General features: G+C 43.4%; 2 protein-coding genes across 7 annotated transcripts in view; one reads left to right on the top strand and one right to left on the bottom strand.

The window, feature by feature from the left end:
- The window catches only part of chka (choline kinase alpha), a 19,483-nt gene extending 14,924 nt beyond the window's left edge, over positions 1-4,559 (bottom strand). Inside the window, exons 1-3 of one of the 2 annotated variants that reach the window (XM_037452664.2) lie at positions 3,839-4,559; positions 3,162-3,270; positions 580-633 (exon numbers count right to left, since the gene is read on the bottom strand). In XM_037452664.2, the coding sequence (XP_037308561.2) occupies positions 580-633; positions 3,162-3,270; positions 3,839-4,074 (399 nt within the window). In that variant the 5' untranslated portion in view covers positions 4,075-4,559. Of the gene's footprint in view, positions 1-579; positions 634-2,452; positions 3,021-3,161; positions 3,271-3,838 lie in introns of those variants that run through there. The other variant, XM_037452665.2, reaches the window with a different exon arrangement.
- On the top strand, positions 3,957-17,218 carry si:dkey-12e7.1 (uncharacterized protein LOC557553 homolog). Of its 5 annotated transcripts, none has more exons than XM_062563136.1 (4): positions 12,623-13,181; positions 13,716-13,731; positions 13,826-14,445; positions 15,906-17,218. In XM_062563136.1, the coding sequence occupies exons 3-4, from the start codon at positions 13,882-13,884 to the stop codon at positions 16,491-16,493; spliced, it is 1,152 nt and encodes a 383-aa protein (XP_062419120.1). In that variant the 5' UTR covers positions 12,623-13,181; positions 13,716-13,731; positions 13,826-13,881; the 3' UTR covers positions 16,494-17,218. The 5 variants fall into 5 exon arrangements, with proteins under 5 accessions (XP_037308564.1, XP_062419120.1, XP_062419121.1 ...); XM_062563137.1 differs by having other exon boundaries at positions 12,623-13,257; XM_037452667.2 differs by lacking the exons at positions 12,623-13,181; positions 13,716-13,731 and adding an exon at positions 3,957-4,037 and having other exon boundaries at positions 13,810-14,445.

The following is a 17,218-nucleotide window of genomic DNA, read 5'->3' as shown; positions in this document are numbered from 1 at the left end:
ATAGAAAAAACATCTATAAGACTTAAAAGATATGTTTGGTAAAACCCATGTTAATGCTAATAGATATCCCCATGAAACCACACCAGCTGTTTAATAAAGAATGAATTCTTCCACAACACTTTTCAGGTTTAAATATGCAAATGAGGCTGACAAAAACGTACGATAAATTTAGGTGAAATTAATAAAAAAGGATTTCCTTTTAACGTTCTGAAAAAAACGTGTTATGGAAGAAAGATTGACCAGTGCAAAAAACAAACAGGTGAGGTATAATCCGCCTCCACTGAAGGAACTCAGCGGCTGTAGCAACTGAGTTCTAAAAGCTGAAACAGGTGCTAAATGGATTCTGAACACCCACAACAACTGTTGCCTCAGGAGCTCAGAAGACTGTGAGAGCAGAGTAAAAACGTTTACAAAGGTTTCGTTTGTAATTACGGTTCTATGAATCCTGGATGACCATGTCAGTTAGGATGAAATAGAACTGTTACTCCAAGCAGTGATAAAGAGCAGAGTCAAAGGAGTGCTTTATACATGAAGTGAATTAGGGAGACGAGGGACAGGGTCACATCTTCAGTTACTTACTTGGAAGAGATTGTCTTTGTTTGACAGTCGAGAATCCCCTTTATTACAGGACATCTATGAACAGAAGAAGGAGGAAAGAACCATCTGTGAATACATGGGAAGTCGTCCATGAGCAGTCAACATCCAAACCTAGCCACGCCCGCAGGGCTGACAGTACAGTATGAGAATTAGGGCATGAGTTCAAACACACACCGGTTCTTTTGGGGCACCACAGCGGGGATGGGGCACTAGTTACTCTGCCGCCAGGACTACCGGCTCATGACGACGGTGCAGAGATAGAGATCAGATGTTGTCAAAGCAGTGGGGGATGTCTCCAAGGAGGTAGGACTTCAGCCCAGTACTAAACCTGCTGTTTGGTGGGACGTACTGTGGATAGTCCCTTTAACACAAGGAAGGGTGCGCACGCAGTTTGGCAACGGAAGTATGGCAACGGAAGTATGGCAATGGAAGTATGGCAATGGAAGTATGGCAATGGAAGTATGGCAAGGTACAATAGCTAATCAAGCTATGTACGATCATTAACCTAGCAAAGATGGAGCATGAAACCTAAACTCATGGACTCACCAGGTCTTTCTTCTATTAGTTTGTGGCTGGAATATAGGTCAGTGTGAGGTCCAACCTACATATGCATTTGGGCGAGAAACCTAGAGTGTCGCTTTATGCCAGCGAGAAATTACAAGCTACATGTGCAGTCAACTATATATAGTCCTTAGGCACTACTGTTTGAGATCTTACAGGCTACAAGTCGGGACTTTACTACCTTTAAGTCGAGACCTTACCAGCTGTAAGTCGAGACCTCACCAGCTACAAATCAAGACCTTACAAGCTACAAGTGGAGACTTTACCAGCCATAAGTGGACACTATAAAGTATATTTTGCATCATTAATCGGACACTCTTATAGTTAACCTGGAAACGTGATCCTGATGGAACCCTGATGAACTCAAGTCATTTCTGACAACTGAACATGCCACTTCTGTTGCCAGCATGCAAATACAAATCTGTGATGCCATCGACTGTGAAAAGGACAATAATAGCCAGGGGATAAAATTGATTAACAGTTATTTATTTAAAATGATCAACACACAACATGCTGTTGACATATCTTCATCGCTGAGAAACGCTGCTTGCGGCACATTTGGGCTGTGTTTAACCATTAGCAGCGGCACTCAGAGCTCCTGAATCACATTAGCCTTTTTGATTATACCGGAGTCATTCCAGAGACGCGACTGTCCTGATGGAGACGGCTGAGGTAACCTTGGTAAAGGATACAGCACTTTAGCTCTCTGTCAGACTTCCCGCAGCAATAAAAGCCTGTGTTGCCTTTCATGAAACAGCCTTTAGTTAATACTTAATGCAGGATTCATTGGGTACATTTTAAGGTTGAGAGAGCAGCAGGACACGACCACATTGCTACGTCTTTTTGAGGTTTTATTCTGCATCATGGCAGGATGAAGCCAACGGCCTGCAGTAGATGAATATGTGCTGTTTTGACCTGCTGTTGCTCAACATGACAACAAACTAGCTTTATAGTGGGTGTTATACTTAGCAATACTGGGAATGTGAACATGAGACAGTCCCGCCACATCACCTCCTCCTCCTCTCTATGTTAATGTCAAACACGCTTTTGTTGAACAGCAAACACTTTAGTTTTTTTGGCGGTGTTTTTATTCATTGCACGTCACAAATAATTTGCAGAGTCACCCCAAACATACAATCCAGCTGACTTCTCTGCGATTGGGAGTCACGTGGGCAGGGTTGTAGAAAGAAGGAGACAGAAAGGATAGGTGTTTTTGGCGCTGGGGTTGCATCCTGCATACTGTGTGTATTACGTCTTTGTATTAGGCTGAGATTTCAGGGATCTCATACTGTACCGTGTTTTTTGGTGGGTTCACCTGGGAACAAGAGTACCCAGGAGGGCACACTCCTTTGGGAAGCCTACGGCAAAGAACACATGCATGTACAGCCATGGGGGTACATCACCATGTACAACAATGGCTAACACGCAGCACATCCACACACACACACATAAGCATATGAGCTGCAGACACACACACAGTCACGCACAAAACAAGCTCTGGGGGCGACACGTCACACAGTTGTATGTTCAATCTTGCTTGTTTGTTTGTTTCTGTAATTATCAGCTCATATTGACATCTGACCCCAGTTACACGAGTCATTTCTGTGATAAAAGTCAAACATTTCTACAGGGGAAAAAAGAGGGTGCAGTTCTTACTGTTCTGCTGTCGGTGTGCCATGTGGACCATTTCAACGTAAATGCATTGGTCGGCAAACAGCCCGTGTCCATGTTTACTTCCTGTCGGCCTAAGTCATTTACAAACACCGCGACAAGATTTAAACCGGAACTCGTTTTTACAACTGTGAAATGTTCGGTAGCAGCACTTACTTTTAAACAAAGCAACTAAACTCAAAAAAACTTGACTAATATCTACAAACTACCGCGGGAAAGTAGTTCCTACGGCCCGGCAACACATTCTGATGAAGAGTCTCACTTGTACCTCTATTTTTAGTGAAGTATAAATCAACAGCATTTAAACAATTTATAAGAGATGCGGCTCCCACCTGCAGAATGGCCCCATAGAGGCGCAGCAGAACGTTCCGGGGCTCGTCCCCAACACTGTCCACGCTGTCGGGGAGGCTGCACAGGAAGAGCTTGTTGCTCAGACCACCCCTGTGGGACAGAGGAGATATAGTGGGGGTGGGACATTGTTACATGCAGATATGGCTTCAAAAAAGAATAGAAAATGGGCCTCTGGGTCTTTGAGCTCAGGGTGATTGGACTGTGATAACAGAATAGGATATACAACAGTGTCACATTATCTCGCTCGACTAATGCCTGTAATCCCATAATCTCTTACATAAATTGTTGTCATAGGCCACATCACAATAGGCCATTTCATAAGAATTAAACCGGCACTTTTTGGAAAAAGCTGAGGAGACTATTTTTTTAGTTGTTAGCAATGTTGCTTACTAATGAAAGTGTAGCTTTATTAAAATAAATACATACATATTATTTTGTTTGTTGTTTTATTTCACTGCCACATCGTTAGTGGTCCCAGAAGAGCATTTTAAAAAGGGGAGGTCCGTTTAAAATGAGCTTTAAGGATCAAAATCACAAAGGGCACAACAGGCCTGCTACAGACATCATCATCCTTCTGCAGGGCGGGTTCGCCCTTTAACGATTTCCAGCACGAGTCTAGACGGTATAGAACCAGCAGCCTTCATGTCCACCCTATTACCTTATGACGCTGATGTGGAACTCGTCCTTGGCCAGGCTTTTCCACGCTCCGTGGAGGAACTCCCTGCACCACAGATGAGCCTTACACCGGGTGTCCACGTCGGGCTGGTCAGCCCGGTCCATCTCCCCGCAGTCCTCCTCGGTGTCGGGCTGGACCTGCAGCGCGTTCTCGGTCACCAGGATGTCTAGCGACAGCGAGGGTGAGGACGAAACCCCGTTGATAAATTTGGTTTTCATTTTGGTTCTTCAAAGAGAAAACGCAGAGCGTCTGAGTAGATCACCGCGAATGAAGGAGTGGGCGGATGCAGCCTCTAGCTCGTGTCGCAGTCGCGGATTTATCTCGGTTATTCTGTCCTTTCTGTGAATGTGCGAAGGAAAGAGTGGTGTGTCTTTGTCTATTTTTTCTCCTTTACGTTTTCGTTGGTAGAATGCAAAGTGTCTCTCTGGCGTTGCTGAGAAGTAACGGGGACAGACTTTAGGAGTCCCCGATACAAGGTAAAGAGTGAATTAAGTATGAAGGACGCGCCGCTTTACGAGTGAGGTTGACGGGGCGGGAGGGTAGGAACCACGTGACACTTGCAAGCTCCTTCCCTTAAGGTCATTGGTTGGCTCTAACACAGCCCCTCAGGATCAAAACAAACCCAACGGTGCCTTCAGGCACTATCCGATTGACGACCACGAACGAATCCTAGCGTTCAAATATTTTAATACAGATTCAAACGTAGGCCCAATTTCCTCCGACTTTGATCGATATCTTATAATCAGGTAATACACTTTTTGACCAACTCGATATTAATATATATATATATATATATATATATATATATATAACACATTGGGTTGATCATTGCTGCTTTTCAAAAAAGATGTACACAATTAGGCTTTTTGATAAATATTATCCCTCAATGTGGCATGTAGAAGAGGAAAGTAATTACATCTGGTAAATCCCTCCCTTTACTATACAGTGTAATTTAAATCAGGAAAAACATATGTGTTGTTATATTAACACAAATAAATCCAACTACTTTTGTACACATATTGTGACGACGGTAATTGTCACAACTAAGTTGTAGTTGTAATGTCCACTCTGCCCGTGCTAACAGTATTTCATATTGCTGGCACGTTGCTGCCCCCACCCTGCAGAGAGTGGTCGTTGAACACCGCACGGGACTCGTGTCGTGACGCGAGTCTGCGCGTGAACGCTGGTAGAACAAAATAATGGAGACTCCTCTTCAAACCATTATCCCAAGAGAGGGCTCATTGCGTTTTCTATCGACAACGGTGCTATTCAAATGTTCTCTCTCACATCGAGTCACAGAGTAGAATATGAAGCAGTTGAAGCGTGCCGTGCAGAGGCCCCGGCCTTCTCTTCCTCTTTGGAGCAAGGTCTAGCGCAAATCGTGGCAGTGGCAACTCGCTGAGGCACTTCCTGGTGCAGGTTGCGGTGAGTTGCGGCAACTGCCTTGAGTTTACGGCGACTGCCTCGTGTGTTTACTCATCACCAAGAGAGGTATCGAGAGAGGTATCTCAAGCGGTGCCACGAGTTCAGGTACCGGTCCCTCGGTCGAGGGAGCTATATGGACCGGTGTCCCGAGTTAAAGGAGCGTTTCTACGACATTAAGTATAAATGAATAAATAAATGTATAAATAAATGCGTAAATACACGTATAAATAAATGCTTCAATAAAAGAATACATCCATTATGTGTTAATATAACTTTACACCTGAACAGAACATAAATAAATGAGTTGATTTCTACATTTATTCATTTTTACATTTCTGTATTTCTACATGTATTAATTTCTACATTTCTGTATTTATTTATGCCTGTATATCTGGGTCCGTATGTAAATGAGCTCAGGCGGGCCGAACCTCATTCTTGAGCAGGATTGGTCAAATAGAGGCGCGAGATAGAAGCTATCGATCACAGCACAACGCTCCTGTAGAGAACAGAGGTCTCAAACTGGCGTTCGGTGGGCCAACTGCGGCCTTCGGGGCGATATTTTGTGGCCCCCACCTTAACATGAAAGTTTATTGTTAGTGCGCGCCAGTTTTATATTGTAGCAATCCCGCTGTTAGCTGCTGTGTGGGACAATGTTATGATGTTCTGGTTTCCTACCGTGTGCCTGCCCAGTGAATGCGGCATGCATGTGAGTGACATGGGGCGCGGGGTCATGTGTGTGCGTGATTGAGAGAGAGAGAAATGAATGGCTTTGGATGTGCGGAAAGCAGGAGGGTAAAATTCAAAGTTTTCTGCCCTCTTTCGCGCAGGTCATGATGTATCCAGTGCTTCGTTTGTAAATCACAAGGTGCCGGATCGTTAAGTAGCTACTTATGACAGCGCAGGTACGACGAGCACATGTCCGGGAACGCACATGAAATGACACTTAAATCAGCACACATGTTGGAGCCATTCTGAATACCACAATGGGGTGGCGCTGTTTCTGCCACCAGCCTATTTAACACCAGGGCTAATTAGTGCAGGTGTGGCGCACAGCGAGGCAGATAACTTGAGGCACGGCGGATTGTGAACCGAATTGTTTTGTTTTTTTGTTATATAATTAAATGGATTGACATATCCGACGTTAAGTTAAGAAGTTTGAAAGTAAGTTATTTTTAGTTTGACACAAACAGCACGCCGGAAAACACGAGTACAAAACAACTTAAATGTGCGCCAACAACACACATGCACTTACAATGCAGTGGGACTTATTTAGGCTAAACTGCAGTGATGGTATCAGTCTTTGTGTCAGTGATTAATAAAGTGGCATCTTGAGCAAAGGCGACTTCAGTGTCCAGCAGCGCAAACAAACGGAACACACACACACACACACACTCACAATGTTAAATTGAAGGCAAATTCAAGAACACCGCGGCTCCTTTACGCACACGCTGCGATGTGAGGTTTTGGAGCTTCTTTACAAAGACGGGTTATTCTAAACCGCGGCAGTTAACAACACGTCATTGAGCTACAACACACCGGCACAAAGTAAGCACACAAATGTATAGAAAATGTGCTAATGTGACTGAAGGCAGCGAAAGCCCCGACAGTGGCCAGCAGCATTTGAACCCTGTGGTCACACAATGTCGCTGCCTCATATAGTCCTCTCCCTCGTTCGGCTCTCCACTGTGCACCGGAGCGCGTCAGAGCGCACATCCACAGCTCATCCCGGGTTTAGATCCCCGTGCTTTGAACATTGAAGCAGCCGCTACAGCTGTGTCTGCCTGTGACTGGGGTGTGGGGACCAAATCTGATGGGAACGCATTACCCCTCCCAATCTACAGAACCGTTCATGATCTTCAATATTCTATTCATGTTCAGAAGAACCCATTGACATTTGAGAAGTTTGGATTTTTTTAGCAAAGTCTCACCCTGACCCAGATACTGCCCCCAGCGGCTCCCAGGTCATTTGAGTTTGAGACCCCTGATTTAGACCCTTTCAGTTCCAACAAATATAAGACCAATGGGGGTTATCTCAAGTTCATTAGCAGCCTTTTTGATTGGATTGTCTTTTTTGACAACAGGTAAGAGATGAATGGTGCAGCAGATGTTTTGGTGTTCAGATGTTGTACACTGGATCTGAGAAGCATTGATGAGTAATATATTTGAAAGATTACAGAACTGTCAGTTTAATGTTACCCAGTCTTCATGCCCATCTTTCTTCAGTCCCACACGCTCTACATCCTGTCAGGTTTTCTAGCACATTGCTCAAGTATGATTACTCTCCCAATAACATCTAAATGTATATTGTAAGATATTAAAAAATAAATTGACGACCAGGTAAATAAATTAACTATAGATAAAATGCATTTAGTTTACAACAAAACACAACCACGATTCTGGGGTAATGTATTCGATAAAGTTATGGGAATGTTGTCAAACCAGTGTAATTTTGAAACTGTAATCAATAGAATAATATCAATGTACAGTTATGATTGTATATGATTGCAATGTAATGTGATCTACCGAAATGCATTCATGTAATACTTGATAACACCACAACTGAACTTCAAAAGCCAAGCTACATAGAACTCACCAGGAGACCACTCCCAAGGGGTGTGGTCACAGACTTTCACACCTTTACTGATCGGTATAAATACTTGTACACAGCCATTGTTCTCGAGTTCGCTGGTTGTGAACAACAGACGGTCTAGGGATGGTCGTGAGACTGTCCTGTGGCCTGTTGGTTGCGGAGACCAGCGGCTCCTCAGCTGAGATGTCCTTTTTAGCACAACACCCTTTCATTTATTAAATACTTTGATTTTAACTGTTCACCCGAAGATGTCTCCCGTCCGTCTGATGTTTCCTCATTATTTGAACACAACAATATGACAAAAAAAACTCGTTCACTTTGCGAGGGTTCATCGGTGTTCTTTTTTTCTATATCTTTTGGAAATATATTTCTACTGAGCAGAGGTCGCACAAACTTTGGAATTCTCCCTTCATACCGATGTTGCTAATGAACGTGTTTGCTTAATCCCCACTGTATTTTAAGATTTCACGTCTGTAAAGCACTTTTTTTATATGTGGATGTAACGTGTAAATAACTATCAAGCATCGCGAAAAAGCACCGATAAATATGTATGAAGTGTTCAACGCCACGCCACCAAAAACCAGTTGTCTTTGTTCAACCTAAACCAAAATGTTTTCTTGCCACTGCCGATGTACAATTGTATGACAAGTCTACAAATTAGCAGGACAACTTGGGAGCTCGGTTGACAGACGACGTAGCGCCGCCGTCTTATGACGTACTGTTGTTTTGCTCGACACGGTTTGAATCCAGATTGTGGCGACCTTTTAAATAAATATATATTCTTTTATGTATTTCCTCATACGTGAAAGTGATGTAGTGCTCACTTATACAATCGGAATCACGGCAATGGAGATGTGAGGCATTTTGAACATTTTCAACAATATGTTTGCGAATGTGTGACGAATCAGGTGACGGAGGCAGACAACATCTGCCGCTGTCGGCGGAAAATAAACACGCACGCGCAGGCAAACCAGTAGGTTCAAAAACCAGTAGGCACGTAAGACCAGACGTATTTTATTTTAATTTGGATCGAGTTTCCAACTGCATCTCCATCAGCTTCTTATTGTCATCAATGAAGCACAGTGTTATTATTAAAACAAACATCTCACAGGGAACACACACAACCTCATCAGGCTGTTGAATATGATTCTGTACTAACTAACAACATTGTTACCCGTAAATATATTGTTTAATCCACAAATCCTCAGATAATAAATGGTAATATAATCATAACACCAATATTAAGTCATTCCCTCCTTTCCTTGGACGTCTTGAGTCATGTCAACTGAAGCTCTGAAACAAGTCAACTCCTCGTGCAGTGAGTTACAATCCTAACACATTTACAAAGTTAATATTGTATTAACCCTTCTTTGTAAATCTCTGTAAAGGTCTGTCATGTGAGAACGAGCACACCCTTATAGAAGGAAGTCGACCGACTACCAAGACATTTAAAGACAAAATCCAGCACTAATTAAGTGCAGGTAATAGAGCCGCTGGTCACACCTCAATCTCTCTGAGGCAGAGTCAGTCAAAGCAAAGTCTCAGCTGAAACAAATATTAGTTAGATGACTTTGTTGAACAATCACAAGTAGGTCAGGGATGAACGCAAATATTGCAAAAAGTAAACATGAGACTAGTTTCTGCCCTCCATCTTAAAACAGACCAAGCTGACACCAAACACAAGTATGTTTTAATGAAGGACTTTAAACTTTGTTTTTCTAAATCCCCATTCATGTCCACAGTCTACAACAATGTGGTGATGGGATCGGGTGCACGGGGGAACACATAAGACAAACCGCTCAGCCATTTCTATCTAAGTGGAAAACTTCACACGCACTAGATGAAGGCACAGAAATGAATGGTCCTGCCCTTCGGGTCCCTTTATAGCGCCCTGGTCCGGCGTCCCCACTATGACGTACCAGCTCGCCATTGGTTAATTTTCACACGTGCTTCATGACGCGGTCACGCAGGGGCGTTCCCACAGCGTCTTTACGCAGCTCGAGTTCCCTGATAGGGAACTACCATGAGCTGTGTTTCCATGGTCAGTGTGTGGTTTCACATGATTGGCCCGAAAATCCGGCACAGCATTCCTTGATGGTGGCAGATGGCATGTTCACTGTGGAATAGCACCAGAGTCCAGCATACATCTGTAATGTCTTCCATTGATCGTCAGAGTAACCTTGGGTTCTGTAAACAGGTTACCATCAGCCATCGGATCTGGGCACCACTATGGCATCTATTATAGTGTGTATGGTGCTTGTGGTGGATGGACATCATGAGGGTATCGAGCTGTGTTGGACTGAGGCCTCTGGCTTTAAGGTGATTAGGATAATGCCCTGGAACAATTTCCAGGCCAATCACATTTTATTCCTTTAGAACAAAAGGGGTCGTCTGCTCACCCTTTCTGTAGCGCGCTCCTTTGTTGTCAACGCTGAACCACGCCGCCGGCCTTCTGCCTGGTCCGGAAAACAGACGCCCCCTCGATCTTAATCCAGGTCAGCCAATCATGTCGGGGTCACCAAAATTGTTAGATAATTTAAAAAGAGAGGCATGTGTTCAAAAATTGGAAGCCTGGATGGGGACGTCTGGAAGAATTCAGCCAAACAACTTCTCTCGTTCTGGTAGATTTATTTCAGCACTAAGAAAAAGCTTTTGATTATCACCATCATTTCAAAATAAACTGTAATGTTTGATGAGGCCCATCAATTAATAACTTCTTAGTTTTCTTAGCTTAGGGCGACTGTGGGTGAGTGGGGAGCGCGCCCGTCTATGGAAGTAAATCTGTGCCATCAGGGGTTGAAATAAAAAGGTGATTGAATTTCTAGCACTGAATATTTATGCATTGAAATTATGTACGTGAATGTTTATCAACATTAAAACACAGCAAAAAAATTCAACCTAAAAAAAAAAACTGTTGAAATATTCAGCCGCAAAAGAAATGACGGTTACAATATTCAACCCAAAAAATGTCAACCTTGAGACACCAACATCCGGGACACTAAGGAAGAGCAATCGATTCTAGATTCATGATCAGGAGCGTGCGTCAAGCTAAAGGAGCGAGCACCCAAAACACCTTCGGCTTCGGATTGTAGCCATGTCCAATAATAACGGGGCTTTAACTCTTCTTCATGCCATCAGTGTGGTTTGTGTCTGTAAGATTCTGTAATAGACAGCTGACATTTGTACATTAACAGACTGTATTGGACATGAACTAAGCGGAAGTTAGACGAGAGCGTACAGCCGCTCACAATACGCCTGTTCTTCTAGTTTTGAATTGATTTAATGATGCTGAGATCCTTCGACAAGCTGTTAGGAGTGATTGGCGGAGTTTTGAATCCAGGAACGCGCTTGAAGAGGCACATGAGCCGCTGTATCGTAGTGGGGGGGGGAGTGGGGGGGCAGCGGCTTTAACGGAGCGTGCAGACGCATAAACCCGACAGGACCTGCAGGAATAACCGCAGTAGCGCCGAGTGCGGAAAGTGGTCGGTGGAAGGATCCTTTTTCTGAGCGGCACAAGCCGATCTCAGTTGGGTATTAAGCGGCATTCAAAGTCCACGTAACGTTAAATGAGTCTTCATGACCATGGGTAAACTTTATTGAGGGTCTGGCACAACACAGCGACCTGCAAGTAGCGCAGAATCTTACATAAAGGGATGCCTACTGGTTTTTGAACTACTGGTTTGGTTACGGGTGCGTGTTTGTTTTTCCCCGGCAGGCAGGTGTTGTCTGCCTCCGTCACTTGAGTCGTCACACATTTGCAAACATATTGTGCTGAAAATGTTCAAAAATGCATCCAATATCCATTGCAGCGATTATGATTGTATAAGTGAGCACTACGTCACTGCCACGTATGAAGAAATACATAAAAGAACATTTATTAAAAGTCCGCCACAACCGGGATACGAACCGTGTCGCTCAAAATAACATTGTGCCACAAAGCGGCTATGCTACACACTCGGCCAACCAAGCTTATAGGATTTTAGCTGATTTGTATAGTTGTAATAAAGATGTATATCTTGTCAGTGGCAAGCAAACGTTTTGGTTCAGGGTGGACATTATATGTTCTTTTATGTATTTCTTCATACGTTGCCACACTGATGGCATAAAGAATCAATGTGTTCTAAGGAAAGACACTTAATCCCAGCATTGCTCCTCTAGCTGTGACTACAATGTGTGAATGTTAGTTACTGATGGGCAGGTGCCACTGTGTATGGTAGGTTCTGTATGAATGGGTGAATGATGTCAAGTAGTGTTAAAGTGCTTTGAGTGGTAAGAAGACCACCACTTCGTCCTCCAGCATCTGGACTCCCCAGGAACCTACGCCAGGATCCTGTTTGTGGACTTCAGCTCTGCCTTCAACACCATCATCCTGTCTCTGCTGCAGGACAAACTCTCCCAGCTGCACGTGCCCGACTCCACCTGCAAGTGGATCACTGACTTCCTGTCCGACAGGAAGCAGCACGTCAAGCTGGGGAAACATGTCTCAGCCTCTTGGACCATCAGCACCAGTTCCCCCCAAGGCTGCGTTCTTTCCCCTCTGCTCTTCCCCCTGTACACCAACAGCTGCTGTATGTCTGACATATTATGGCAATGAACGATTCCTGATTCCTGATTCCAGAAAAGCGCTGTACAAGTACAAATCCATTTACCAAGTAAATTTAGTTTGAATAACTAACATTCTGCTCTTTCTAACTAGTACTACTACTTATATTACTACAAAAATATATTTTTTAAATACTCAGCTTTCATTATTTCTGTATTTTTTCAAATCAATATCAGTTTCTCCCATTTTCCTAATTCTTTAAACTTAATTTCAGGTTTTCCTATTTTTAATCTTTCAGCAATGTTTTGAGCTTTTTTCATTCAGGTATTTTAAGAAACTTTCTGAAATTAATTTCAGCTTTTAGCGTTCCAACGCATTTTGAGCAGGAAATGCTACTTCTAGTTATTTTCAACACTTTACTTTCGAACATCACCTCCGCCCCACCGCACGATGCCATGGTACAAAACGCCAGCCCGACGCACGTTGATGACGCAATCACCGAACTACAAAAACAACAACAGAACAAAGCTTTTGTCGCTAATATAACGAATATGGCTATTTTACAGCTTTATAAACTTCTGGGTTTGGAAATTTGGCTTTACAGGGTCGTATGTGTTCGAATATAGGCACGTTTTAAGAAAATGGAACAACTGTGTATTCAACTTTAATTTTAAACTCTTTTGTCTCCTGCCTGCTAACGTTAGCTTTTAGAGGCTAAGCTTTTTATTAAGCGAGCCGGGGAGGACAAGAGCCCCCTTGACCTAAAGGTAAACACACGACCTTTGTCTTAATCACGGTGAGAAACGTGACAATCTCTCGCCGAATCATGACGTTCAACGTGATGTGAGTGTACAAATGAGCCCGTTATTTATGACACCAGCCAAAAGATGAACGTCAACTAAATGAGAAGAGAGAGCAAACATAAATAGCGACAGGTCACATATTAACTCAATAGATGAAAAACCAAATTACGGGCGCGATTGTTTGTTCAACGGGAAATTGTCGAGGTAACTTTTCACCAACTTGTTGGCGAAACTGGCTCACCGGTCAACTTTTCAAAAAGTTATTTTTTTGTGACTGCGACTAAAGCTTTCACCCACCGTGTCTGCAGACGCGACATCCCATAAGTGGTGGTATAGTTACATCTTTGAACTGTCGCCATATGATACCAAGTTTAGTTTATTTAACGTTACCAGTTCGAACTGTACAGTACTTCAATTTCCAACATACCTTTTAATAGTTATTTCAGGTAAAAGTCTACATCTGAGATTTCCTTGTGTTTCCTTTCTTTATCGCAATAGAATTCCCTGAAAATAGGTATGTAGGTAAAAGTAAAAGTCTAGGTAAAAGTCTACATCTGACATTTCCTTCTGTTTCCTTTCTTTATCACAATAGAAGTCCCTGAAATTAGATATTTATGGAAAGCCACGCCACAAGACAACCTGGTGGAGATCCTGACTTGCACCAATGTCCACCAACATCATTTTACCATCTCACATCATGCCGCCGCGGAAGAGACCCCTGGTCCCTGTGAGCAGCCGGCGGAAAGCAGCAGACAACCACTTCCCTTTCAACCTAATGCCCATTGAGTGCCAGCTGCACATCCTGTCCTTCCTGAACGAAGTGGACAAATGCAGCTGCGCCCTTGTTTGCTTGAGTTGGAGCCGCCTCATCCGCTCGTGGAAGCTGTGGCGGGTGGCAGACTATTCCCGCCGCGGGGTCTTCCACCTGGGCCAGCAGGGGCTACTGGTTTCCAACCGCGAGTTTGAGAGATGGAAGGCCTGGGTTCACCACTACACCCATCACCTCATCTCACGGAGGGCCAGCCTGCTCACACTGAAGGCCAGCTTTGACCTTGGAGATCGCTGCAACAAGTGGTGCGAGCTTTTGAGCCGCCTGCTCGACAACGTCCAGTGCAGAGACCTCAGCCACCTGGACCTAAACTGGACATTTACTTTGCTAGAGCCGCTGGACCTCAGGGTCCATGCCGGCTCCAATTCGCACCAGGACTACATTACAAAGATGGACCAGGTAACTTTTACTAATGTTCACATGCATCCTCATGCAGGAAGGGAAAAATTACATTGTAAGATGCACAAATATATTGATATTGACGAAATGATGAGGGTTTGATACCAACAAACACAATCAATGACATTTTAGCACATTTTGCATTGCTTTATTTTGTGGAAATGCAGCCTTAGTCCTTCTCAAAAAATGAATTAATGGCCAAAGTTAAAACCCAGTGCATTATTCAGACATATTATCAGGGAAACAATGCAAAAATATCCCAGCTGAATATTTGCTGAATGAAAGTACTTGATGTTGTGATGTTTCATAGACTAAATAATGAATAAAGAAAACAAACAGTCTGGGTCTGACTGCAATCGAACCCATTGTCCTACGATCAATACTGTCTTTGAGTCACACTTCAGCTTGTTAAAAACTGATATGTTGACCCAAATGAAGGCTCACATTTATACGATATTGTCAACTTATCAATAATTTCTTCAACATATCTGTATAACTGAGTTAGTCCACAAAGAATCGTCTTGTGATCACCAGAGACAAGTCCATAAGTTGCTTTGGAATTAATTATTTAGCATGAAAAAATAATCAAATTTGAATAATAGGCTAGAAATTATCTTTAGTAAACTAAGAATTCAACAATTTAGTTAAATTCAATTTGAGTTATTATTAATTATTTAATATAACCTGTCCCTGGATAAGATAAGATAAAATTGATGGGTGGATTAACATAGTGAAAAATAATCAATAAATGCAAAGTTAGACAGGTTTTTAACACACAGGTTTTAACAGGAGGAAACCGTACATTAACCATCCCAGAAAAATTAAGGTTTCATGTTATACGGTATTTAATTATGATGATGATTAAGTTAGTAGTAATATTACTGGTGGTATCAGTTACATGATAAGTATACATTAGTAGTAAGTAAATAGCAATAATAATAATAATAATCATCATCATTTGCCCAAATGCTTAGCCAAACCCCTGCATACCTGACCCTGCTGCACAAGTCTCCTGTGTAGAGCATAGAAAGCAAAGGTCAGATTGAGCACATTTGTCATTGACACACCAGCATCATAGCAGCCCTAACTAATCGCTGGACTCCAGCCATTGACGCGGTCAAAGTTTCACCTGTGATTTAGAGCTACGGGTCAAAGTGTGTGCCATAAACGAAGGCTGCTGCCTGGTGTTGTGATGCTAGCAGGACGATCAAGACAGCAAAATGAAATGTAGCCACAACATGGACAGATTATCGGTGGAAAACGCTTATTCTCATCAAGCAAAAGCATCAGTCTGTGCAAACTAAGGAGTAAAAATCACTGTAGTATTGCTACTAAAGAATACAACCAACATCCATGTGAGTGACTATTTTTGTCAGACCGAACTTGGTATCTACAGATATAACATCCGTTTTCATGGCAACACGTCTCGTGTTACACACCGCTTTGATTTGATCCCCCAGGTGACCAGTTTCCATGGACTGCTGACCAAACTCACCCAGAGCTGCCCGCGCGTCTCGAAGATGCGGCTGCACTTCGACTGGTCGGATGAGTCCGTATTGCTGCTCACCCGGTTCCAGCAGCTGCGGGTCCTCGAGCTCAAATACTTCTGGGTGTTTAAAGGGGTGCCCCCAACAATGCTGCAGTCCCTGACCAAGTCCCTGCCCAACCTAAGATCGCTGACTTTGCAGATCCTGGTGCCGCTTAGGAACCTGGGCATCTCGTACACCCTGGAGTCCCCGTCGTTGGAGTTCCTGGACGTGTCGCCCAGCCGAGGCCTGGTCTTCTCCTGTCTGCAACTGCCGGCCCTGCGCGAGCTCCGTGCCACAAAGATTATTCGCGGCATCACACTGGACCGGAGGACCAGGCTGAGGATCCAGAGCCGGTGGCCTTGCCTGTACCGCGTCCTTTGGGAGGGAACGCCTAAGCTCCAGGCTCTCAACAGTGAGCGGCTGCTTCCCACCTGGAGAGAGGACGGCGACGGGGAGCTGTCGGCCATCCTGAAGCAGTCCTGTTACTGCATCCAGCATCAGGACAGCTGGCTGTGGTAGACGACTCTAAGACTTGAAATTAGGATCATTCCATGGGTGGTTGTGAGGACGGACGGCTTTTGCACAAATTAGACAAGTCTTCAAGTGAAATCAAAAGGATGCATTTTTTTTTTTTAATTGTTTTTGTCTGCAGTTTTTTTGTTTAATTTTTCTTTACAACTGCAGAGGTGCTTGGTGCTGAATGTACTGTGTCGTGCTGACGTAGACACATTTCCACCAGAGGTCTTTACGTTGGAGAAAAGACAATAAAAAACACTCTACCAGAGTCAAGTGTGCAGACTCCATGTCTGTCAGTGTAATAACCACCTGGGGCTGTAGATATTGCTTATTGCATAACATACGTTTATTAATCTTACCAATACCTACACAAAACTATCATACTTGTGTCGGATTGGTATTGACAGATACACGCGTTTAAGTATCAGATTTGATATTAAGAAGGAATATGTAGTATTTTTACTAGGAGCCTCCTCTGATTCTCTTCTGCAGTTCTGTTTTTAATCTGCAGAGGTCCTTGTTGTCAAACATTTGCCCTTCCAGGGTCTTCCAACAGAAACTTTATATGTGCACTACTGTAACATTTGAGAGATTCTGATCATTTCAATCAAGATGCCTCAGTCTCATAATGCATCAGAGTATATGTGAGATTTAGCTGATGATGTATGTTTTTTGAGTGTGGAGTATTTCACTTGATTCCTTATAAAGAACAGTATTCCATCTTAACT

Source organism: Pungitius pungitius, chromosome 6 (genome assembly GCF_949316345.1).
Source record: "Pungitius pungitius chromosome 6, fPunPun2.1, whole genome shotgun sequence".
NCBI classification, from domain to species: domain Eukaryota; kingdom Metazoa; phylum Chordata; class Actinopteri; order Perciformes; family Gasterosteidae; genus Pungitius; species Pungitius pungitius.
This window is presented reverse-complemented; position numbering and strand designations above follow the sequence as displayed.

Coding starts and splice junctions, on each gene's coding strand:
- si:dkey-12e7.1 (XM_037452667.2), top strand. CDS start 13,882: ATGTCCACCAACATCATTTTACCATCTCACATCATGCCGCCGCGGAAG. Junction 14,446..15,905: donor ACATTACAAAGATGGACCAG/GTAACTTTTACT, acceptor TTGATCCCCCAG/GTGACCAGTTTCCATGGACT.